Source organism: Myodes glareolus, chromosome 22, assembly GCF_982192425.1.
Source record: "Myodes glareolus chromosome 22, mMyoGla1.1, whole genome shotgun sequence".
NCBI classification, from domain to species: domain Eukaryota; kingdom Metazoa; phylum Chordata; class Mammalia; order Rodentia; family Cricetidae; genus Myodes; species Myodes glareolus.
In genome coordinates, this window is record NC_142047.1 from 49,302,757 (window position 1) to 49,327,172 (window position 24,416).

At 54.1% G+C, this 24,416-nt stretch overlaps 2 protein-coding genes across 5 annotated transcripts in view; one reads left to right on the forward strand and one right to left on the reverse strand.

The window, feature by feature from the left end:
• Kiaa0513 (KIAA0513 ortholog) overlaps positions 1 to 9,674 on the forward strand; it is a 49,558-nt gene extending 39,884 nt beyond the window's left edge. For 3 of the 4 annotated variants that reach the window (XM_048437403.3, XM_085681799.2, XM_048437402.3), the window contains exons 9-13: positions 88 to 165; positions 1,232 to 1,261; positions 3,976 to 4,056; positions 4,316 to 4,410; positions 5,286 to 9,674. In XM_048437403.3, the coding sequence (XP_048293360.3) occupies positions 88 to 165; positions 1,232 to 1,261; positions 3,976 to 4,056; positions 4,316 to 4,410; positions 5,286 to 5,335 (334 nt within the window). In that variant the 3' untranslated portion in view covers positions 5,336 to 9,674. The remainder of the gene's footprint in view (positions 1 to 87; positions 166 to 1,231; positions 1,262 to 3,975; positions 4,057 to 4,315; positions 4,411 to 5,285) is intronic. The other variant, XM_085681801.2, reaches the window with a different exon arrangement.
• On the reverse strand, positions 9,657 to 22,455 carry Cibar2 (CBY1 interacting BAR domain containing 2). Its single transcript, XM_048437405.3, has 9 exons — positions 22,296 to 22,455; positions 19,806 to 20,040; positions 17,303 to 17,371; positions 17,117 to 17,218; position 16,721; positions 14,235 to 14,344; positions 13,058 to 13,171; positions 11,876 to 11,977; positions 9,657 to 10,917 (listed from the first exon to the last, which is right to left on the reverse strand). The coding sequence occupies exons 1-9, from the start codon at positions 22,313 to 22,315 to the stop codon at positions 10,801 to 10,803; spliced, it is 870 nt and encodes a 289-aa protein (XP_048293362.1). The 5' UTR covers positions 22,316 to 22,455; the 3' UTR covers positions 9,657 to 10,800.
• Between the last annotated feature and the right edge of the window lie 1,961 nt (positions 22,456 to 24,416).

Consider the following 24,416-nt stretch of genomic DNA (forward strand, 5'->3'; position numbering starts at 1 on the left):
CAAAACGGGAAGCTGTTATTCTTGGTGTGGAGGGTAGGGAGGGCGTACGTACTCCTGGGTAGATCTTTACCTTGTCTCATCCTACAGGCACACATTGAGGTTCTGGAATGCAGCCTTTTTTGATGCTGTCCACTGTGAGAGGCGGAAGCGATCCCCCACCACCAGGTATGAGCCAAGGGTGTCCCCTCCAGCCTTGGGAGAGGACCAAGTCTTGGCTCACTCTCCCAAGTCCTTGGGAGCCAGCAAGATGGCTGAACTGCTGTTGGGTTCTTCCACCCATATGTCCCAGAGCCCTGCAAGCTGCCTGAGGGGTTAGTGCTCACAGCTTTGGGGGTGGAATGCTCAGCTTGCATGGTGCTTTCTGTCCTGGGGCTCTGGCATGACATGGCCTGATCCTCCTGAAAATACTACCTCTGCCCAAGGGAGAACACTGGCCTCCACTCCACCCCTCTGTCCACTGTTAGAATCAGGCCTGGCAGTGTAACTACCCCCTGGGCCCATAGCTGCAGCCTAAGCAGACCTTCTCAGCCATGCCCACACTAGTCCTGTACATCCAATGGCCTTTGGGACCCTGATCAGAAGGCATGGAAAGCAGGGAAGGGCTTGTCCCCAATACCACAGAGGCTCTCTTTGGGAGCAGGCGCAGGTTGCTACCCTCTCCAGTTAGCTGCAAGGCAGCAGCTCCTGTGGAAGCACAGCCAGCCCTACTGGCCCACAAGTGTGGGACTTTGTAGCCAGTAGCTCAGAGCTTGGATTGACTATCAGTAGGGAGGCCCTGTGTCTTCTCTGTGTTTGAGAGGGAGCGGATGAGCAGAGCACCATCTGGTCGAGGCTCCTCTGCTGGAAAGTGATTATTTGAGGTAGAGCCCTTCCTCAGAGGAGCAGCTGAGGCCAGTGGAAATGAGGTGGCTTGCCTCAAGTCCCATGATCCTCTGTTGGGACTGTTTCCTGGGGAAACTGAGGGAGCATGGGTTGGACAAGGCCCTAGACTTCCAGAAGACCCTGGGGGAGAATTCCACTCTGTCTGGAGACTGGGCGGCCTCCAGGCACGCCATTGGCTTCTCACTGAGCTCTCCCAGCACCTAGGGATCCATCTGTTCTGGGTTCCCTGTCTCTCTCTGTCCTCTCCGCTCCCACCTAGAATAATCCTCTCTGCTTGTTCTTTTCCATCCACATATCTTGCATGACTTTGACATGTGCCTTTGTTTACCTGTTTCTGCTGCCGCTCCAGAGGGGATGCTGGAGAGCAGGAGGAGAAGAGGTGTGTGTCCACGTGACTTCGTTCCATTTTACAGCTCTGGGGTTCCTTCCAAGGCCACTGCCAGGAGGGGAGGGTGTCTTTGGGGAGGCATGCCTTGTGCTAGGTAGGCTGGTGACAGGGCCTGACCCAAGACAGATAGAGCTTGCCAGGGTCAGAGCACCCTAAGATAGTTAGAAAACAGGACACTGTGAGCCACCCCAAGAGGCACACATGGGCAAAAGACTGCTAGCCCTCAGGGGCATGCCACTCTCCGTGGACCCCTCTGTACCTGGGCCAGACACAGGAATCCCACTGGTGTGGAAATGGAGGGTGGGTGTGGAAAAGCTGTCCTGTTTGCAGCTCCTCCCACTCCCCCTGAAGGGATGTGCTACCTGGTCTAGGGTCACATAGAAGGACAGTTGTCCCTCTCCTTCAGCCATTGGGTAATCAGAAGAGCTAGGGGTGGTCCCTTGAAGCAAAGATGGGCTGCCTGCCTTTGAACCTGCATTTTTAGAGTAAAAGCTGTGCCGAGTCATAAAGAGCTGTGAACCCAGGTGGGTTACCCTGGAGCCTGGACACGCATCTTTCATGGCAATGGTTCACAGCTGTTCTGCTCTGACGACCCTTGCTACTGTGACTTCACAGTAGCTGTGAGGAGTATTCAGGCCTGACATCCCACTCGCAGTATCAGGGACCCATACCCCCATGTTCTCTCAGAGAACCCTGTGACAAGCCAGCTTCCTAGGAACAACTTGGGCCTGAAGATAGGCACTGTCACAGTCCACCCCCACCCCCATCCCCACCCCAGACAGCTGAGCTGGTCCATGCTACTGGCTCAGCGACCTGTTCTGAATCCAGCTGAAGGAGCTTCCAGCTGCCTAGGCCTCACAAGCCACCTCAGTGGAGCCCAAGCTGCTAACTGGTCAGCACAGGCCTCCTGGAGAGTAGCTGGTGTCACTCAGGTTCCCCAGCCTCCAGCAGCTGTCTTTCTCGGTGTCCCTGCTAACAGCAGGTTCCTTTCCATCGCTTAGTCCCAGAGGTTCCCATCAAGTGCTGGACGCGTGCACACACACACACACACATACGCACACACACGCACACACACACATGCACGCACACATGCACGCACACACGCACGCACACACGCACGCACACACACACGCACACACACATGCACGCACACACGCACACACATGCACACACACACGCATGCACACACACACATACACACATGTGAACGTACACACGCACGCACGCACGCACAGGGAAAGAGAGTGCTAAGATTTATGATCGATGTTCCATGTGTAGGTCATTGCAGAGGCCTGGACTCAGCTCTCAGGAAGCAACTAGACAGAAGGCACCAGTCAGGCCAAGTTGCTCATGACTTTCTACTCTTCTTTCAGAAGTCAGGTGACACCTCAGTTTTTTAGTCCCGTCCACAGCAAGGAGAATCACTTCTTTCTGGGGTCGGGCATGAAGGATTGGAGCCGCTGTGCTGCACAACTCAGTGGTTTACTGTGCACATCTGCACATGGCAGGCCGCTGGTGGTACAGGGCTGTGTGTACCCAAACTGCCTCAGAGCAAGTGCTGGAAGGCTGCACGGTCCTCCGGTGCATTCTGGGATCTCGATAGGTGTGCTGCCTGAGCATGCGGAGGGTGCAGGTGAACTCTACCCTGCCGAGCCGTGGCAGTCAGTGGCCTGGGCCAGGAAGAGCCAGGCCTGGGCTTTCGTCCCTTTGTTTTGTTCTCTCCCTCCCTTCCTTCTGCTTCTCCACGACTGACCTCTTCGTCCTCCATGCTACTTCTCTCCCTGTGCTCTGATCTTTCTCTCCACTCTGCTGTAGTTAGAGTCATCCATCCTGAGACTTCTCTCTGGAGGAAGCGGGCCAAAGTGAGCTCCCCTCCCATGGGAAGCCGTGTATTTGTCCTCTGAGTACCAGGGTCTGACTTCACGTGGGCAATGAGCATAGACACGGGGGGGGGGCTGCTCTGCCCTCTTAGGGGCTGTCCAGGAGTCTCACCAGGAAGGGGAAAGCCAGGGTAATGGGTGGCAGGCGACGGTCTTGCTGTGTTAGTGGCAGAGGTGTTAGTGTAGGCACCTTTCTCTCCGACCCCTGGGCCTCTCCTCTACACAGGGCAGGTGGATGCTTACCCGGGTGCTCACCCCATGCCACCTGTCCTTCTTAGGAGAACAGTTCTTCTTAGAGACTGTCCACAACCCCATTGGCTTTAGAGTATGGGCTGGCTTCATGATGGCCACATGGTCACAGACCAGTGCCAGGAAGCCTGTAGGCAGAGTGTGGAGTGACTGTCCCCTCCATGGTGGGAAACAGTCATGGTGGAGACTCCCTGTGAAAGTGTGGCTGTTTTATATTCTCAGGCTCCCCATTCCGGGGTCTCCTGTAGATGCTGCCTTTTGCATATGGTCACAGGACACCAGGCAAGGCCCTACACTCTCTGAATTTCCTGACCTGTTAGGTGGACCAAGTCCTCAGGACTAAGAACCGCCCAGGTCTCCAGGATAACAGAGTGTTATCTTTGTGGGTCTTCATCTTAGGCAGGGAGTTTGCTGGTGTTCGGCAATCCCCAGACAAGTGGCAGTCTCTGGTGGAAGGTACCCCCAAACCAGGTCCCCATGTGTCCAAGAGCCAGTGCAGACTGCCAGCTCCACAGAGCAGGGGAGGGAGGGTCCCAAGCCATTCTGAAGCCCATCCTGTCCTTCCTGTGCCCACAGGGAGAAATGGTGCCACATGACCCAGGAAGAGCGGGATGACAGCCTGCGGTTCAATGAGAATATCACCTTCGGGCAACTGGGGTGAGAACCGACCCATGAAACCAGCCTGGGCCACCTACCAGGATGGGGTGGTGTAGTGGGTCTGATTTTGCAGGGGCACAGGGATTGTTAGTCAGTCCTTCTCTTGATCCTGGGGTGCAAATTCCAGTTAAGAGGTATGGGTAAAATTTTCACCTGTGCTGCCCCAGGTCCCAGCCATCCCCCTGTCTTAGAGCCCAGTGTCTTGGCTCCCTTTTCTGGACTGACAGGAGGGTAATGGCCATGGGTGTTTCTCCTGCAGTACATTCACCCACAACATGCTGGCCTTTGGCCTGAACAAGAAGCTGTGCAGTGACTTCCTGAAGAAGCAGGCTGTGATTGGCAACCTGGATGAGGGTGAGCTGGGCAAGGGGTATTGTGGGGAGGCGGGAGCCAGAGCAAGCCCTCTACACTGGGGCTTCTCACCCTGCCAGAGGAGGGCACCTGCCGTGGAAACCTGTTCCCCTGGCTTACCTTCTTTCCCGAATCTGTGGAACGTATACTCTGGCTGTGTAGCTAAAAGTCGTGTCTGGTGAGGGATGGCAAGTGATGTGAGGCACAGCCAGGTCAGAAATGAACATGGCTCTGTCAGTCTGTCTCTGCACTTGTGCAGAGCAAAACCTTGGCCACAAGTGAGTACCTTCAAGAGTGCCATCTGGTTTTGAACCACACTGTCAGGGCAGGGTGGTGGATAATGGGGGGACTCTGAGGCTTCCCAGAGTCCATTGCTCTGCCTCAGCAGAGAGCCTTGTGACTCAGTGTTGTTGTCTCAGCATTGCAGCAGGTTCGTATGTTACCATTTGCTACTGGTGTTCTCCTGGACCAACGCCTTATACTTAGACCTCTGTTTGATAGACTGTCTTCGTTTCTAGCCAGGAGGAGCCGCTGCAAAGGCACAAGGGCATTTGCAGCCAGCAGGCAGCCTCAGTGTTATCTCCCCCTCCATGTGGCCATCAGAGCTTAACAAACCTTCTGTTGGCTACGGGGGCCGCATTCCATACATGACACCATTCCTGTAAAAATTGTGTTTCTCATCAGAGTGAGGACCCACTCCCAAGAGTGTGCTCCTTGACAAAGGCTCAGCTCTGAGCTCTCGCAAGGAGTGTCTAACTACCTGTGACTGACCATGACTTTAGCCAGTAGTCTCATCCATGGCCTGAGTGTGCAGATTAGGCCAAGTCATTCCTGGCTACCAACCATCTCTTCTGGAATAATCCTGTCTTCTCTTCCAGAGCAATACAAGCTGCTAAGTGACCACATTGAACAAATGGCCACAGAATAGGAGGTCAGCACACGCTGCTCTCCCGGGAGCTGTCACCCCAGTGATGACCCTGCATGACACCAGCAGCACCCAGAGCCGTTCCTGGCTGCCCTAGAACTAGCAGTTAAAAGACTCCAGAAGCCTGTCTCCCCCTGCCTGTGTTTGCTCCCCACTCTATGTACAAGGTGTCCCTTTGGTTACACAGCTAAAAATGAGGGACCATCTACCCCCACCTATCCTTGAGCACCAGGCTTATGAGATGAGACAGACGGTGGAGGAGGCCATAAGCTAGGGTCCCAGAGTTCCTTCTGAGAGCCAGGGACATGTGGACATGGAGGTGCAGGAGGGACACACACAGCTATAAGGTGCAAACAGAACCTCCACTGAGGGTCACAGCCAGCCACTCCCTGCCACAGGACTTTGTGGGAGCATAGCTGTGTGGAGGGACCGTGGAGCCTTCCTGAAAGGTCTTGGCTACCTGCTCTTTGTCACCTCTGCATGTGGCAGGAACTAGAAATCACAGGAACTGGAAGAGAACTCAAAGGTTGTCACTTTCCTAAGGGTGTGAGTGTTCTGCCAGCCACAGCCTTGTCTCAGACTCCAGAAGTCTGTCAACAGAACCTGTGAACTGTCCACTCGACGCCGTCTCTCCTTCAGTAACAGAGAAAATTCTCAGTTCTCAGACAGCAGCAATATATGTCATGGAGTGCAAGAAGCATGGGGGAATGGTGTCGTCGGCAGCGCTGGGAGGACACCCTTGCTAAGACTGCTTAGAGCTGGAGCACACAGAATCCATCTGACTGAGAGGAGGCCACAGGGAAGTGAAGTTGCCTGATAGCTCCAGCCCGTGCCCTTCTCCTTCTGAAAGACCCACAGGGACTTGCCTCCTCTGCACCCATGTGCCAGACAAAGTCTAACCCACAGCATCCAGTGTGCTGGCTCCAGAGCTGCTGTCCCCATCCACCCCACCAGCAGCCTAGGTTCCTTCTGTGCCAGCGACAGCCATTCTGGTCACTGACCTTGAATTCGGCCTTGCAGGCTCTGCTGTCACCCTCCATTGCCTCATCGTTCCCCATCCCTCAGCCTTCAGTCATATTCAGTCAAGGTCTGTCTGCGAGCACAGCAGTCCTCTCCTGACAGCCATGTACTCAGCTGCCGTAGGCAAGCTTTCCCTGTGGGGAATGTCTCCCTAGGATGTCCAAAGAAAAGCAGATGGGGTCGAGCTTTTGATCGAGCATTTCTTGGATGTTGGGGGTGACCAAGGCCGTTCATTCATCGCGGAACAATTCAAACAAATGCTGACAGCCTGGTCAGCCCCCGATGACATAGGATGTATTACTGGGGCCAGCTAGGACACCCACCCCAACCTTAGGACCCCATAACTGTGCCTGTCTCCACTCCTGTGTTTTAGGGAAGTGACATCAAGTTGGGATCACCCCTGCTGTCCTCTCTAGAGCCTTCCTCAACTGTACAAGTATGGCAGCCTCTCCTTGCTCCTCCCAGTCCTGCGTTAGTTGAGCTCAGGAGTAGTGAGACTTGACTCCAGCAGCTGCGTTGTCTGATTTCTGCCTTGCCCCGTGCAGCCATGCACAGCCTTAAGGGGAAGAGAACCAGTGGTTCCAGCACACGGTCTTTAGAAGTGACTTGGAGACTGTTCCACAACAACTTTTTGAGATAACCCTTCAAGGAGAAAAGGAAGGATGGCTCTGTTATCTGTTTTGTCTGTCTTGCTTTTTATTCTTGCAGATCCAGCCCTACAGAGTTGGGAAACTCTGACCCATGTTAGATCTACAGGCCACTGCTAAGTACTTGGTAGCCCTCTGAGGACAAGGTGGCCCTTGATGGGAGCAAAGATGCAGGTGATGGAGGTGAGCCCACCATCACCTGCAGATGTCCTGTGTTGACAACTAGCCTTGTCATCTGGGAGTCTCTGGCCAGTGTCTCTGGGAGGTCACTAGTCTGCCCATGAGTTATCTTGTCTTCCTGTGGTAGCTTTCCCCTAGGGCTCACCAAGCACTGGTGAGCCCTGGCAAGCACTCCTTGGCTGCCCTGCTGAGCTCACAAGCAGGTCAAATTACCTGGATAATCCCAAGCAGTATCTCCAGTCTTGGCTGGTAGTGGCCCAGATCTGTGCAGGCCCATTAGCAGCACACTCAAGCCTTTCTGACATGTGACCTTCAGCGCTGTGTGAGTCTTTGTCACTCACAACAGTGTTGTCACCAGTTCTGAAAACAGGCCAGTGGTAAACTGTGACTCTGCTGCGGTCAGCTTTGTTAGCATATTATGGGTGTCGGTTGCAGAGCGTGGCAGCCTCCAGGCTGAGTGTCTAGCCACAGGCGGGGCCACACTCGGGTCTATTGAGAGATCTGCATTGCGCAACCTGGCATGCCATGATTTTTCTCTTGGAGGGCAGTGTCTCAACAAGCGGGCTGCAGACAAAGCTGGTGTCCAAGCTTCATCCACATAGGAAGGAAGTCTGCCTGGCTGGGCCTACTGTACACCTGTAATCCTTCACTCAGGAGGTGAAGGCAGGAGAATCAGGAGTTCAAGGTCATTCTCAGCTACATAGGGAGTTCAAAGCCAACCTGGGCCACACGAGCCCTGATCTCAAGGGAAAAAACAAAAACAAAACAGCAAAAGGTGATCCTGAGAACTCAGGGTAGCCTTAGAGCCAGTGTCCCAGCTGAAGAGTTAGCCTGATACAGATGGGGTCCCACAGCCTGCCTTGTCCCCCCTCACCCAAGAGGAAGCAGTCAGTGCTCTGTTTCTGTGGATCAGGGACACTGGAGGCTCCAAGGGCAGCTTGCTACTCTAGAAACACCTGCCATTCCAGGTTGCTGGTGTGAGTGACCCAAGTTTCCCTGCTGGGAACTGTGTGAAGAGTGGAGGTCTAATTGTGGTGACCTCAGAAGTCCCAGGCGAGCTTGACCTTCCTGGGTCACGTGACTAGCTGGTTTTTTCATGCTGAGTCTGCACAGCTGGAACAGCTTTATCCCGGTTCCCAGACTGCAGTTGGACAGCCAGAAGACTCCAAAACTAGAGGATTCTTGTGTGGAACACATAGGAAGGGCCTCTAGGAGGTGGCTCTGAGCCTAAAGCCTCGGGGAAACAGTGGTTCCTGGGTTCCAGGCTCCTGCCCCCACACCTCCCATCTTCCTTCAGATCCATCCTCACAGCCACAGTCTCAGGTTTGTTTAGCTTGAGAAGCTGCCGGTAGATGCCCACGGAATGGGCCTCATTGACTGGACAGGCCTCTTGCTGCTGGGTTCCTGTGCTCCACCCCTTCAGGGAGTACACTATTAGGTCAGAAAATGAGCGGACCCGTCTTTTCCAGACTGCTCACATGTGGTGAACATACCCCTACTAAGGCCACCTTCCATGGCAGGCTCCTGCAGGGCCTCCATTCTGTACTGCAGTTCCCCTGGAGACTCTGGCTCAGCATGCCACCTGCTCCTGGAGAGGGATGGGGTCCAGAGAGTGATGTGGGCCAGTTTGCCCTGCTGCAGGGTGACAGGGAAGCTTATGCAAATGTCCCTCTGGTAGTTAGTCTGAGCTTTGAAAAACAGAGCTGGGAGCACCACCCCAAGTTGGGCTGTGTTCATGGGGCTCCTCAGGAAGTTGGTGCTTTGGGGGACCAGCTTCACTGTAGACTCCAGGCTCTGATGGGAAGTGGTATGAGTTCAGTTACAAGCTCTGCTCAACTTCAGAGAGAGAACTTTATCCAGAAAGGACCCCTGCCCATGGATTGCCTTGGCTTGGCTCCTGAGCTGAGGAGCCCTTACTGCTAGATGATGGCTGTGTTCATGGAAAGGAGGAAAGAGACCCTGCCTGGGGTGGGGGAGAAAGGTTGGCTCACCGCCATGCTTGCAAGAGGCGCTAGCATAGGGTCAGCTGGGGAGAAGAACGCTGGTCAGTAGCCTGAAACCGTCACTTCATTCAGAATGGGGATCCCTGAGAGGGATGAGTTGGACATTTGACTGTTGGGAGACACTAGTCTCAGACAGCAGCCATGTATCCCCATGGAGCATATGTGAGGACTTGGACCGTCGGCTGCCTTGCCATACCCGGTTCCCAGTGCAGTTCCTGTGGGGACTCCGCCTGTGCGGTCTGTTCTCTCTTAGGGTTCCATACCCATTTTTTGCCAGAAGCCCCCCAGTGATGCTGTGTTTTATATGTTAGTTACACAACTTGGTGCCCTGCCAGGTCATGTTCTAAAATTAAGGTTGAGAAAGTTATGAGGTTGAGGATCTCAGGCAGGGCTGTTTCCTGTGAAGAAAAAAAAAAGTGTACCTATCCATATATATAGTACCTTGACTTGTCAGGAGGTGAAAGCTGAAATAAATTATCTTTGAAAAAAGAAGTCATATTAACTTGTTTTCACATATCTGTGAGGACTTCGCAGAATACATAGTCACGTCACGAGCTTTGCAGAAATAGATAGCCCCACCCCCCTCTAGACCCGGAAGCTGGGCTAGAGTTTGCCTGAGGACAGAGTGTGGCCTGCTACTTGGACATGTGGGGTACCTGATCGCCACCTGTCATGTGGGGCCAAATTGGGGTCTCCCACGTGGGAGTGTTTTGGCTTAGAGAGGAGGCAGGGCCAGGGGCACCCTGATGCCTAGGGGGTGATCAAGCCTGGGCTCACCCAAGTTGTCTGTGGAACTCACCCATGAGTACATTGTTTCAAACTTAGGACCTTTCATGCTCATGATGGCCTCATTCTTCCTAGGGAACAGCTCCCCTGAAGAGTGTGCTCAGGGATCACCCTACACATGCTCCTGGAGGTGCCCACCCACCCTCTACCTACCCCCACTGTGAACCTCTGTGTGTTCATGGCCCCGTGGCCACTGTATAGATCATGCCATGTCTGTGTAATGGCTGAGATCTGTGCCTGTCTGCCAAGTTCATGTATTGAAGAATCAAGTCCTGGGGTGCAGAGCCTGCAAATGGTCCTTGTGCAGGGGTTCGAAGGCAACCACAGCAGGGACCCTGAGCTTACAGAAAGGGGCATTTGGGTACAGACTTAGATGCACTCAGGAAGAACACTGTGTAGAATCAAAAGCAGACATTCGGCATCATAGCCATAGGAACAGGCTGTACAAGCCAGAAGCTGGACATAGGCCTAGGCTGCCTGTACCTACCCACAACACCTGATGTGGATGGCAGATTCTGGGCAAGGAGGTCTATGCTTCTGCTGCTTTAGCCTCCCAGTTGGTGGTACTTGACCCCCAAAACTAATCCACCACTCTTTAGCATAACGCAAGTGTGGAGACTCCTGTCCCCAGATGAAGGCAGGAAACAGGCAAAGCAAGGATGCTACCGAGAGTCACATGTCTCTCACTGACACCAGGAGTAGGAGTCCGCAGAGCAGCCTGCTGTGCCGATAAGGGAAGTGAGACTACGGGGATCCCTGACCTGAGGACACAAGCAGAGCCCACCAGGGTCCAGGCCAGCTGAGGCCTTCCACCTGCCGCTGGATCCTCTTCCTAGTCATGGCCTCCCTGCTGCTGTCCCCTGAGGTCCTCCAGGGGGATCTCCTCCACAGAGTCTGCCTCGCTCTCCTCCTCATCTTTTCCTTGGTGTGCCATGGTACTCTGAACACTCTGAATGATGGAAAGAAAAGTCACAGCCGCAGCACCCAAACTAGGAGCAGTGGTGACCAGGAGCTGGACAGGTGACTCTCCTGTACCACTATAAGGAATGACTGTAGCTATGTCCACCCCCTCACAGTGTCCACCCCCTCACAGAGTCCACCCCCTCACAGTGTCCCCCTCCTCATAGTGTCCCCCTCCCTCACAGTGTCCCCCTCCCTCACAGTGTCCACCCCCCACAGTGTCCCCCTCCCTCACAGTGTCCACCCCCTCACAGTGTCCCCCTCCCTCACAGTGTCCCCCTCCCTCACAGTGTCCCCCTCCCTCACAGTGTCCACCCCCTCACAGTGTCCCCCTCCCTCACAGTGTCCACCCCCTCACAGTGTCCCCCTCCCTCACAGTGTCCACCCCCTCACAGTGTCCCCCTCCCTCACAGTGTCCACCCCCTCACAGTGTCCCCCTCCCTCACAGTGTCCACCCCCTCACAGTGTCCCCCTCCCTCATAGTGTCCACCCCCTCACAGTGTCCCCCTCCCTCACAGTGTCCACCCCCTCACAGTGGTCACCTCCCTCAGAGTGACCACCTCTCATCACTGTGACTCTAGGACCATCCCTGCCCTGTCTACATCCTACTTTCAGACCCTGCCAGTCTCCCTGAGGTTGTTGGCCTAAGGCTGGCGACAGCGAGCCTTTCCTTAGAGGTCAGATGACATCTGCCATGTGTGCCTTATTCCTAACATCTGAGAAGTTCTGAATCTGGCCCAGATGGGATCAGGTCAGACCCTATCATGCCAGACCCTTCCCTCCCGTGTACTCCCCTCCGTGTGCCTCTGGGGTGGTGGCCCACGCAGGTGGACACGAACAGTCCTTCTCCAGAGGTGTCCCCACTGCGCCAGCTGTCACCCATCCATCCATGCCCCTGGTTTCTTCCCTTTGTCCTGGATTGACTCCTGTGACATGGAAATGCTCACCTGGCTGACCAGAGGCCAAGGGACAGATGGAGAGGGGCTGGTTTCTGTGGGTGGCCGAGCTTCACCGTGCCCATAAATTCCATGCATCTTGGCCCTGAAGTCCTGCCAAGGAAAGACCAGGGTAGCTGGATCCAGCTTGAAAGCACAAGAGTGGAGTAGGAAGCATAGGCAGCTATGAAGCCTCTCTGGGCATTTCCTGTTTGCTTTTTTATAGACCCTACAGCAGCCCCCTGAGGGGAGTCCTCTAATCCCATCAAACAGATGGGAAAACTAAGGCCAAGGGCACCAGGTAACACAGGGAAAGCACTGATTAGACATTGCTCTCCACCCCTAAAAGAATACTGTAGAGCTGGGACTTGGGCCACATGCCTGTAATCCTAGCCCCGAGGAGGCTGAGACAGGAGGATCATGACAGGCTATCATGGGCCATAAAGACCAATGAAGCTTTGGAGAACCTGGGGTTTTTCTGTAGCCTTCTGTGTGGTTTTAAAGCTTATGTAAAAACCCGTTAATGGATCTTCCATCTCCCATTCTGTTCTTGAGTGACAGCCTTAGCGGGTCACCTGTACCATCCTGGCAGGAACACACAGAATGACTTCCTCTTGACCCCGTGTCTCAGGCTGCTGGTGGTGGAAACCATCCACTGCAGGGAACCTGGGGTAGGTGCGAGGCTGTGGGCTTTGTGGACTCCTGGCTCAGTCACCAAGCTCCACACCCACTGGACCCCCACACTGCCTCCCAAGGCACCTTTACCCTTTCCCTGTGTCCAGAGAACAGCTACCTCCCATCAACATCTGCCCACACAGAAAGACGCCTTTGAAATAGCCCGTCTCCAGACTGTGACCCAAAGCCACAAGATAAAGGGACGGATGATTGGCTCCCAGCGTTGGTTTGGGGACCAGAGCGCTGCAGATAAAGCTGGCTGTGAATCTAATCAGCGCGGCTGGGGACAGTCAGCGCTCTGAGCCGAGAGCTGAGTGCCAGCCACAGAAAGCTTTTGTCCCAGCCGTCTCTCTTCAGTACTAAGCAGTCCTGTGATGCTGAGCAGGTGACATTCCAGGTGACCAGGAGAAGAGTCCACGACGGGGTGGCATCCAGACCAGCTGTTTGAAGTAGCTCATCAGAGCAAGCCCTCAAGCTAGATAGAAACCCTCAAAAGCCCAGACAAGCCCGGGGACCCACCTGCAGGTCTCGCTCCAGGTCGTAGCTCTCCAGGGTCCTGAAAGCGCTGGAATACACCTCCACTGCCTTTGCGTGGAAGACCATCTCGATGGTCACAAAGTCAGAGAAGATTCTCTGCAAGAGAGAAGCCTGGTCAGGGTAGCAGTGTCACAAAGGGTCACACTGTGGATGCTGAGCAACATTCCTGGATCTTTTTAAATGGGGTGGGGGGCAGCCCTCTCCCTAGAGGCAAGAAGACCCCACAGGTGTCAAATCCCTTCCACACCATACTAACAGTGCCCACTTTTGAAAGGCCTCCTAATGGAGACACCAGTTCCCGGCTTCATTCATTTATATACTCACTCATTCATTCCACAAATACTTCCCAAGTATACCCACAACTGCCTGGGCCCTGATGGTCTGGGGAGGGGGGAGTCCTAGTTGATCTTCTGTACGTCAGAGATAAAAGGGGTAAACCCAGGACAGAGGCCTGACTCAGGGCACAGCACGTGCTAAGTCCCTGGGATAGGAAGGAACCTGAGCCTTAGCTTTGGGTGGGGGTGACTGTGTAGGAGGCTGGAAGGCCCCCGGATTGCTACTTTGGGAGGGGCTATTCTTTGACCCTGGGACAAGGTGAGCCAAGGGTGTGAACGCCAAGACTGACAGATCAGAACTGACTGTCAAGAGGTTCCTGAGGTTTAAGGGTGGAAAAGAGAGGGCTGGAGGGTGGGGTAGGCAGGGAAATCCATGGTCAGTCCTGTGAGAACAAGTGGGACTTGACCTAGTATCCCATGATGCCGGGCGGGTGGGGGTTCAGGTGGAGATAAAGGAGACCCTGCCTGCCTCACAGCACCCCAACATGGCTGCTTCCTAAAAGGGCTTTTAGAGCTCCAAGGGGGAGCTAGCTGGACACATTTGGGAAAGAAGAGCAGACACAGGAGAGGATGATGGGGACAGAGCTGTGCCTCAGTATCCTCCCGGTCAGGCGCTGTGCCAAGAGCACTGAACAGCTGGGCGAGGCCAGCCTACCCCAGCAGACAGCAGACAGGCTGTCATCTGCAGCTAGGATCAACTCTCCCAGAGCCCTGGCCTCTGAGGGCTGTGTCGTCACACAGTGCGTGTGTGCCTACTCTCAAACACGGGAATTCACACCCGCTCACGTGCGTGCACACACTCACACAAGGCTGTCACTGCCTACCCGGAGGTCCTTCAGCTTCTGCTCCTGGAAGGCGTCCACTGTCTCTGCCAGGTGGTGGGTAGAGCGGTTGGTGTCCACAGAGGCCCTCTGCGCGCTGGTCTCCGCCTGGGCTCGGGGACACAAGAGTAGAAAGTGTCACAGGGTGAGCCTGGCCCTGAGATACTACTCTGGGTCATTCAGTCCTGCCATCTCCTGTGGGGCACTTTCTCCTGCCTTGGGTGGTCTCTTGTTAACTGGGTCATTGAAGAAAAAGTCAGGCAGACATGGTGAAAGGGTGTTCACTGGGACTGGACAGACCTGCTGCTTAGCTGTGTGTCCTCAGCCAAGCCATTTAACTTCTCTGGGCTCCAGTTTTCTCACTAGTCAGGAGGCAGTTATGAGACCTGCTTGCAAAGTTGGGAGAACTGGATGGTAAAAGTTGGGGAGCCGCTCCACAGGGGAGAGCATGTTCAGCATGTGGGGGGACCCGAGAGCCTCACAGTCAGCTCCAGTACCGCCAGCAACAACCGTCATTTCAAGACAGGCATTTGCTGGTCTGAGCACTACTCGATGGAGGTTCTGTGTTCTTGGTAGCTGATTCCACCCAGGGACAACTGCAGGTGAATGGCCCAGTCCCTCCACACGGGACAAGTTGGCTCTGTGCCAAGACCAAACCCTGAACAACATTCCCTGGAACTAAATCCTGAGTCTGGGGTTTAAGGGCACGTGTGACAGTGAGCAAGTCACCCCTATGGGCCTCTCTTTCCTCTTGTTTAGAATGGGACTCTAACACCAACTAGATGTTTGTGAAATGGAGCTAGGGTCTGGTCCCCAGTAAAGGAAGGGAGCTGGGATCTAAACAGATGGGTGACCAGGAGGTAGGGACACTAGCGGGGCCTGGCATACAAGTCAGGTGCTTGTTCTAGGCTGACGGCCATGCCTGAGCCTCTTGATTCAGGTGTGGTGATCCTCATGTTATAGAATGGACATCTAGAGATGTCTACCTCCTAAATCCTGTGTCCTGTGCACAGGTCACCAGACATGGTCTTCAGGTGTGGTGATCCCCAGGTTATGGAATGGTCATCTAGAGATGTCCACCTCCTAAACCCTGTGTCCTGTGCTTAGGTCACCAGACATGGTAAAGGGCACACTAGGCCACAGTGGCCTGTGGGCTGCTTATTTACTTGACCTGAGGTGTGTAGTGATCCTGAATTCTCTGATAAAGCCCAGGAGTGAGCTGGAGGGGAACTGGGGGAAGATGTGACTGCACAGGAAAGGTGTGGGGAGGGGACAAGGACTGAGGGGCCCAGTGGGACTGTGACCGAGATGCTGGAAGAGATGGGGCCAATCCCCTAGGTTCCCAGAGGCGCAGCCTGCCTACTCATGATGAGGCCAGAGTGCCCCTTGATGGATTCTAACTTCTGATCTTTGAGGAGAGAGACATTGAGAGAGAGAGAGAGAGAGAGAGAGAGAGAGAGAGAGAGAGAGAGAGAGAGCGCTAGAGCTAGACAGTGACTGTCAGTCATGGTGATACCCTTCTACAAGGTCAAAGAGAAATTATGACTTATGTCCCTGAAGGGTCACTTTCACAGTGACAAGCAGGGCAGAGATGACTAGCCCTCCACAGTCCTGCACCCAGCTCACAGGCAGGCTGGAGCCTTGGAGAGATGTCAGCGCCATCTCACTGAGACTGGCATTCATATCCAAGCTTGCCTGAGTTTGCTTGGGTAGTAGGGCTGGGGCTGGCAGTGACTACCCTGTGATCAGGATGCAGGTGACCCCATGACTGTGTGGCTTGCTTGACAGAGCCCAGACCACCTGACCCTCAGCGACCACCCTCCCTTTGCATCACCTTGCTGTGCTGAGCCCCATGGGCACCGACCTCACTGGTTAAGTCTCACCCACCATTCCATGAAGTCTTTGTTACCTGTATAAGATGGGGAGACGCTGCCTGCCCAGGCGAAAATGTAATGCACAATACTCACCTGGGACTGAGGAGGGCTGTTAAGGTTTCAGGTGAAGCCAGGTGGCCTGCAGGTTAGGTAGGTACCCTGATGTGGGAGTCCCCTCTGTATGCTATGAATATGTTTTAATAACATTGGTTAATAAAGAAGCTGCTTTGGGCCTATGGCAGTGCAGAATAAAGCCAGGCAGGAAATCCAAACAGAGATTTAGAGAGAAAGTAGGCAGAGGCAAAGAGATGCCATATAGCTACCAGAGGAGACAGATGCCCCCAAATCTTACCAGTAAGCCATGAGCCTTGTGGTAAAATATAAAATAATAGGAATGGGTTAATTTAAGATGTAAGAGTTGGTTAATAGGAAGTCTAAGTTATTGGTGGTGTGGGACAATTCTGTATCCTGTCAATTATGTTCTAAATAAGCGCTGATTAGCCAGTAGCCAGGCAGGAAGTACAAGCGAGACAACCAGACAGGAAATAGAGGCGGGGCAATGAGAACAGGAGAATTCTGGGAAGCAGGAAGCTCCCTCTGCAGTCTTGCCCAGACACTGAAGAAGGAAGATGTGACCTGCCCGCTGAAAAAGGTACCGAGCCATGTGGCTAACATAGATAAGAATAATGGGTTATTATAAGTTGTAAGAGCTAATAAGAAGCCTGACCTAATGGGCCAATCAGTTTATAACTAATGCAGACTCTCTGTGTGACTTCTTTGGAAGCTAGCGACTATGAGAACCGGGCAGGACAGAAACCACAGACAACAGCCAAGAAGTGTTGTAATTCATATAGTTTCTGTGCGATTGTTTCAGGTCTGGGTGGCCAGGAAACGATCGAGCAGTCTCTGACTACAGTACCCCTTGGCAGCCCCTGCCCAGTGGATCCGGATCCCCAATCCCTCCAGTGCACTGTGTGGAATGGCCACCCTGCCTAGCAGAAGAAAGGATACAATCATTTGTCGATCTGAGGGCGACTTCTGCCTTAATTTCTCCAGCTTTTCCAGTTGTTTGATCTCATTATTTTGGACACGTTTACATTTCTTGATATCTGCCTACGCAGGAAAAGAGGACTGTTTTCTAGAGATCCCAAGGGGCCAGGCCCCACTCCTGCACACCCTGAGGTGCACCCAGCTCACCTGGGTCTGCTTTATCTGGGCTCCATAGAGCTTCAGGGGGCTGATGACCTTGGCCTCCAGCCTCTCCACCTGCAGGGCGCATGGAACAGCATAAGAAAATAGTGAAGACAGATCTATGACCAGCTACCTGCACCCCCGGGAGACACACACAGGGCCCACACCAGGCGTGGCAAGAGCCTGGCCTGGCCCTGCCCTCAAGGGCTCTGGCCATGTGTTTGTCCCACTAAGCCAGCATCCCCAGCTGTGTGCTGGGACAGTGACTGTGCCCCAGACTATCTCAGAGGTTAATGGGACACTTTCAGAGCCTGGGAGGACAACAGCAGACACAGAACTTAGGGGTATCAGTAGGGAGGTTGACATGTTCTGGGGACAGTTTATGTGGGGAGTCCCATCATGACAGCAACAGGACTTCAGGCCCTCGCTTCTCCTGGGCCCAGTGCAGTTCTGGGCTCCAGATGGCCCCAAGGTGTTGAGATGCTTGGAAGAGGAGATGGAGGTTGCACGAAGCAAACACTAGTATAGGACTCCAAGCTGGTTGCTCTTCGTGATCTTTAGTACTGGCAGGGCCAGTGAGCAGGAACAGGAAGCAGTGCAAGACCCTCAGACCTCATCCCAGGCTTCAGATTCCAGGTTCTCTTAGCAACCAGCAGCTCAGGAAGAAGAGAGAAAGGGGAAGCCCCCCCCCCACCCTATGATGGGTTACATTGATTGTCAACTTGACAGGACCTAGAATTACCTAGGAGACAAACTCTGACCACATCTGTGGGGGCAGTTTCTAGATTGGATTCATTGAGAATCCAATGAATTAGGTGGGAAGACCCACCCTAAGAGTGGGTGACACCATTCTATGGGCCAGAGTCTGAACTGAATAAGAAGGAGAAAGGGAGCAGAGCAGTGACATTCGTTTTCCTGCTTCCGGACTACAGATGTGTTGTGACTAGTTGCCTCATCCTAACCACCATGACTTCCCCGTCACATGTGCCAGAATAAACCCTGGTAGGGGGCAATTCTGTATTATGTCAATTACATTTTAAATAAATGCTGATTGGCCAGTAGCCAGACAGGAAGTAGAGGCAGGGAAATGAGAACAGGAGAATTCTGGGAAGAAGGAAGCTGATTCCTCCCAGTCCTGCCCAGATCACTGAAGAAGCAGGATGTGACCTGACCCGCTGAAAAAGGTACTGAGCCATGTGGCTAACATAGATAAGAATAATGGGTTAATATAAGCTACAAGAGCTAATAAGAAACCTGAGCTAATGGTCCAATCAGTTTATATTTAATGTAGACTTCTGTGTGATTCTTTGGGGCTAAACGGCTGTGGGAACAGGGCAGGACAGAAACCCCAACAAGCAAGGCTCCCTCATGTTACAAAACCCTTCCCACCTTAGGTTATTCTGTCGGGTGTTTGACTGAAGCAGTGACAAGCTAATACACCCACAGTGCCCACAGGACCCTGAGGTGGCACTGCTCTGGGTCTTGAGGCTTCACCAGCAGCAGAGGAGTCCCTGGTTGAGGACTGTGCAGGGCCAGTATCTGGGCAAGACAGAGAGGTCTGCCTTCCTGCCATGGCTCCTAGCATCTTGGGGATCAGACGCACCAAAGGAACAGGAGTTGCTGAAGCACCACCAGGCCATTCTTTTCCAGTGCCCTGAACCCTTGAGAGGGACAGCGTCATGGTAAAGGGTCCTGAAAGGGACAGACCGACCCCTTCCTTTCAGAAAGCTCAGTTGCAATTCCTTTCTCTGCCCCTTTGATGTCCTAAACACTTGAAGCAGGTGATGTCCTTCTTGGGTGGCTGTATGAGCTCTTTCTTAGGCTTAGGGCCGGCTCTCAGCAGGGAGAAAGCCAGAGGCCTGCAGCTGGGTGGGGACGCTGGCTGGCACTCAGCTGCCCAGCATGGAGCTAGAAGTTTCAATTGTCCCACTGGTTAGAGAAGGGAAGGGTGCCTCACACCCGTAACCCTGGCACACCAGAGGCTGAGGCAGGAGGCTGGCCTTGAGTTCCAGGCCAGACTAGACTACAGAGTGACCTTGTCCCCTCCAAAAGGACAGTGGGCATAGGCAGCCACCCAGTGACCATGTGGCATCCCCATATACCATTGGAGAAACACAGCAGCCTCTTTCAAGTACAGTTACCCTGTATCCCAAGAGCATGCACCTGCCTGGCTATCTGCGGGTGTAGCAAGAGCTGTCTGTCAGCCAGCCTGTACTGTGTGCACCCCTCTGTAAATCTCAGCCACAGCGTTCCCATGTCTTCTTCTCTGCCAACCACACAGAATGTTTCTGAAAAGACATCACTCCACCGCCTCTCCTTCATCTTCTCCCTACACCCAGGAATCTATGGCCATCATGGGGCTCCCCCCGATAGGTTTCCAGGTCCCCTTGACTGGAATGGTCCTTGTCCAGCACATTGAAGCTTTCTAGCTCTCCACCCTGTCACCAGTGTGTTCCTGAGGGGAGAGAATGTTCCAGCTCTCACTTCTGACCCGGGCTGCCATGCTCACCTCTGCCTGCCGGTAATCCTGCACTTTGGCCAGGTCCTCGGCAAAGTCTCGCATGGTAGCCCGAAGCTCTGGGTTCTCAGTGTTGGCAAAATCCATGAGCTGCTTCACCAGCTGGTCAGCCTTGTCACGCAGCCGGGCTGTCTTGCGCGTGTAGGAGGCCAGCAGTGAGCAGAACTGACCGAAATACCTCTCAGCATTGGTCACAGTGTTCTCCATGGCCTTCACCTGACTGTCCCTGGGTGGGGGGTGATGACACCAAGTGAAGACAAGGTCACGGGCCCTGGAGTCACAGTACCTACCTCTCCAGTGTGGCAGGCACAGCCCGCAGCACCTGGTCCTCAAGCACCTGGTCCCTGGGCAGTTCTAAGTAATAATTCTTGGGTCCATTGAGGCAGAAGACAAGACCTGCCTGTGTCCCATGGCCGAGCAGCAGTAGATGGGACTTTGTGGGGCCTTTGTCCCTGGGGCCTGTGAAGGGGTGCAGCACCCCACATTTCTGTACACACCACTGTCTCAACAGCAGAGGCTCCTCCTCCAACCCTCTCCGCTCCCATGGGCCCTCCCCACGCTGTCCACTCTTCCTCCCTTTTGAGAAGCTTTGGGTTCAATGAATGACCTTTGGGGGATCTATTTGAGACTAAAAGATAGTTTGAGGCCTGGAAAAATGGTTCAGTGGGGGAAAAAAAAACACTATCGAAGACCTAAGTCAAGATCCCCAGTTAAATTGTAGGGTCTAGAGAGATGGCTCAGTGGTTAAGCATGCCTATTGCTTATAGGAAAACCCAGATTCATAACCGCCTGTAACTTCAGCTCTAGGAGATCTGATGCCCTCTGCTGGCCTCCATGGGCACCTACACTCATGTGCACAAATCCACATCTGTATACACACATACATAACTGAAAATATAAAAGTATGAGCTGGGCATAGTCATGCATGCTTTAATTCCAGCACTGGGGAGGCAAATCTCTGTGAGTTTGAGGCCAGCCTGGCCTCCGTAGAGAGTTTCAGAACAGCCAGGACTACACAGAGAAGCTCTGTTTCAAAAACAAAACATACACACATTATTCTCTCTCTCTCTTGAAAAAAAAAAAAAGATCAGGAGTGACACGACATGCACCTGTATGTATCTGCATGGAGGCAGGAGGATGGCTGATTTTGCTGGATGGCAGCCTAGTACCTGGCTCAGTGAGAGACTCTGTCTCAAGGGAGTAAGGTGGAGAGTCACAGACACCAAGTGTCCTCCTCTGGGCTCTGCACAAGTGTGCGCAGGCACACACAGCCAGCCACACACACGTTGTAGACACACAAATACACAATTTATTTTTAAGAGGACTGTTTTGCACACCCTCTCTCATTCCCAGTCTCTCGTTCCTTGCAGTTCATTTGGTACCAGGGATGCTCGGATAGGGGGGGTCATCGTTTTAGACAGCTGTGGTGACTCCCACTGGGTGCGGCATGCTCAGGTGTGACAGATGCACGGTGCCATGTCCCCATCCAGCTACCTGGAGAGTATTTGGGCCCTCGCTCTCCCATTCTTCCTGGTTGATCCCTCCTCCCGCCCCACCAGCCCTGAGCTCCTCTGTGGAGCACCTTGCAGACTCTCGACCACTGCAGTCCACACCCTTGCCCTCCCTGACACACCTACAAGGCTCATGCCACCTCTCCCATGACCCATCCTCGTCCGTCCCTGTCCCCTTCCGTGTAACCTACCCACACCCCACGCTCAGTGATAACACAGGCACTCAGCCTTCCTACAAGCTCAGGGGCCTGCTGCGGTGTCGGCCTCCTTAGGCCTCCCCTACATCCCCCTCTCCCAGGCCCAAGCTGTTGATATCCTTTGCAGCTCTCTCTTCCTAGAATCCAAGCCCCTTCTGCCCGCCCCCACCCCCAGACCTGTGAGGAACATCATCTCCTAATGAGCCTTAACTTTGTAGTTTACAAACGCCCTGGTCACACTCCCCTAGAAGACGTTGCTTTTAAATCAAGTAAACTGAGTTCCAGAGGGGCAAAGCATTCTGTCCAAGGGCACACAGCAGGCTGGACCCCAAGGCAGCATCACCCACACACAGGTTAGACATGCAGGTCCCAGGCTCTGGGAAGCAGGCCCCTTGGGGTGAGACTGGGAAGCCAACTTTTAAGGAGTACCCTAGGTGCATTCAGGGCACCCAGCCTCTAAGCCATAGGGAGACTCAAAGTCAATCAGAGAGGGCAAATAACAGTGAGCCTGGGGCATGAGGCAGAGCAGTGGGCAGGGCACCCGAGGGCGAGGTCTGGGACCTGAGTTGTCAGGGGCTTTCTAGGAGGCACGAGTGGGAAGCAGGGAACAGACCCGTGAGTGGCTGTACCAGTCTCCACGCAGCAAAGGCGAGGCAGGCAGATTGGGTTCTGGAAACCTCTGTGGTCCAAGCTCTATCCTCCCTCCACCTAGAAGGGGTGGCCGGGCGCGCGATCCCGCCAGCAATTCCCTCCCAGCAGCGCAGGCTGCTCACCTGGAGAGGACGACATTCATTGTGGACAGAGGCAATTGCCGCCTTGATCTTGGGGAATAAGAACAAGGTCCCGGGGGTTCCCTAGGCAGAGAGAAGTCAGCCAAGGCTGGGCCCAGCTGTGTGGTCTGGCTGGGCTCAAGGGACTCTGCTGCCTGGTTGCCAGGCAACGGGCCATCCCAGGCAAGCCCTGGGAGGAGCCCAGCTGGTTGCCGGGCAACCAGGGCCTCCCCCGTGGGGTGAGGAGGGCTTGCTTTGGGCTTAACTGCACTCTGAAATGGGGCGGGGTAGGGGGAGGGTAGTAGAGAGACTCCACATGTTTTCAAATATGGAGCTTCTTGGTGTTCAAAGAGCCTGTGTTCACCAGGAGGGGACAGGGAGAGTCCTAAAGGCAGCTTGCCTGGGACTTCACCCCGGGTCCTGGCATAATATAAAGGCCCAAAGGCGGAGGGCCAGGTGGGCGGGGCATAGGAGCTGGTGTTGTCAAGGGTGAGGTGGAGAAGTAGCCGGTAAAGGAGGGGGCAGCGGGGGCGGGGTGGGCAGAGGACTTGCCTGTGAATGAGAAGGAATGAAGGGCAGTAGCTCAGAGCAGCGGTTAGCGTATTAGGCGGTCCTGGGTCTCTCCCTAAGTGTGCGACTCCCACTGTTAGGTGTTAGGAAAGGTGACCCCAGTGTCCGAGCACTGAAACCCCCACTTCCCCAGGTGTATTTTACTCATGATGAGAGGTCCATGTGTCACAGTCTGTCATTTCACATAAGATGCAAAGCTGCCGGAGTCATGCCCAGGCCTGGCGGTGGAGGCAGAGATAGCGTGCGGGAGGCTGATAGCTCCCTGGGGTGGCTGTCACACTGGGTCGGCTTTTTGTGCGTTCCAGCTCTCGCCATGCTGGTATTTGCTTTCAAACACTTGTTAAGACAGGGACTATAAGGTTAGCTGCACCAGGTTCAAATCCCACACCCCAGCTCAGCTGTGTGACCTAAAAGCAAATCACGTGACCTCTCTGGAATCTAGTCGATTGCCTAATTAGGAAGATGGAGCCCCTGGCATTGTGGTGAAGAGGTAGGGTGGGCAGGGCACTGGGAGCTTGGTACCTGTGCAGCTGGCACTCAGGAGCACCCCTGTGTGTCGGTCTCAGGAGCATTTGTGCTATGTTCCCCTTCTAGGGGGCCAGGTCCCCTCAGACAGTATACAGACAAATCTCTGCATGTTCTTTAAGGTACTGCGACCTCTGTTTGGGGCTGTCACAGCCCTTACTATCCACAGGGGCTCTGCCAGTCCTGTGGTTTTCTCTCTGGGTAATGTCAAGTTGTGGTGCCCACAGCCCCAAGCCCTGTTCTACTCCATCCACTATGGGCCTCTTGCTGGGCTGAAAAGAGTCTCCCCAAAGCACAAGTCCGTCCTAAAACTCGGGACATAGCCTTATCGGAAATGGGGGTCTCTGCACATTGGATGAGCAGATGAGTCTCTTTGGCATGGGAGGTGGGGCTCACTTAGGGGCTACTGCTTTGCCCTGCAGAGGAAATACCTACACAGGACACCTGCCCACCTCCTGTGCCTCTGGGGACCCATTCACTGACTGCTGGTGACTTTTCTGCCTGGCGGGGGGGGGGGGTTGTTAATGCTCCAAGGATATGGTCAGATCTTGGGTGCAGGAATGGCTGAACCCTGATAGCCAGAACTGGCCTCTGATAACCAGTGACCTGGTACATCCATCCCTGCCTGCATCCGTCTGCCTGGGATCTTCTCTCTCAAGGGATCAATCAGCTTCCTCAGGAAGCTCTTCCAGTAGTCAACTTCATCCCAGTCTGTCCTGTATTATAACATGTGACCACCAGAGGGCAACAGAGACCATGCTCAGATTCTCCTGCCTGGGGCGGAGGGACTGCAGAGGGTACACAGGAGACTGGAGACACACGTGTGACATAGGTGTCACGGGCAGAGTGTGTGAGGCCTCGTTCACTGGAAGACTTGAGAATATCATGGCTTTTGGAAAAGAAAAACTGCCTTGGGCTACGCAGAACCAAGACATCTGGTGGCCAAAGAGGGTAAGGCTGGGCCTCCAGTTGGCAACCGCAGAGTCCAGGGTGGCCACTAGAGGGCGCATGCTCTCTGTCCTTGTCTGT

Coding starts and splice junctions, on each gene's coding strand:
- Cibar2 (XM_048437405.3), bottom strand. CDS start 22,315: ATGAATGTCGTCCTCTCCAG. Junction 13,172..14,234: donor AGAAGCTGAAGGACCTCCGG/GTAGGCAGTGAC, acceptor TCTCTCTTGCAG/AGAATCTTCTCTGACTTTGT. Junction 10,918..11,875: donor CTTGGCCTCTGGTCAGCCAG/GTGAGCATTTCC, acceptor TCCATCATTCAG/AGTGTTCAGAGTACCATGGC.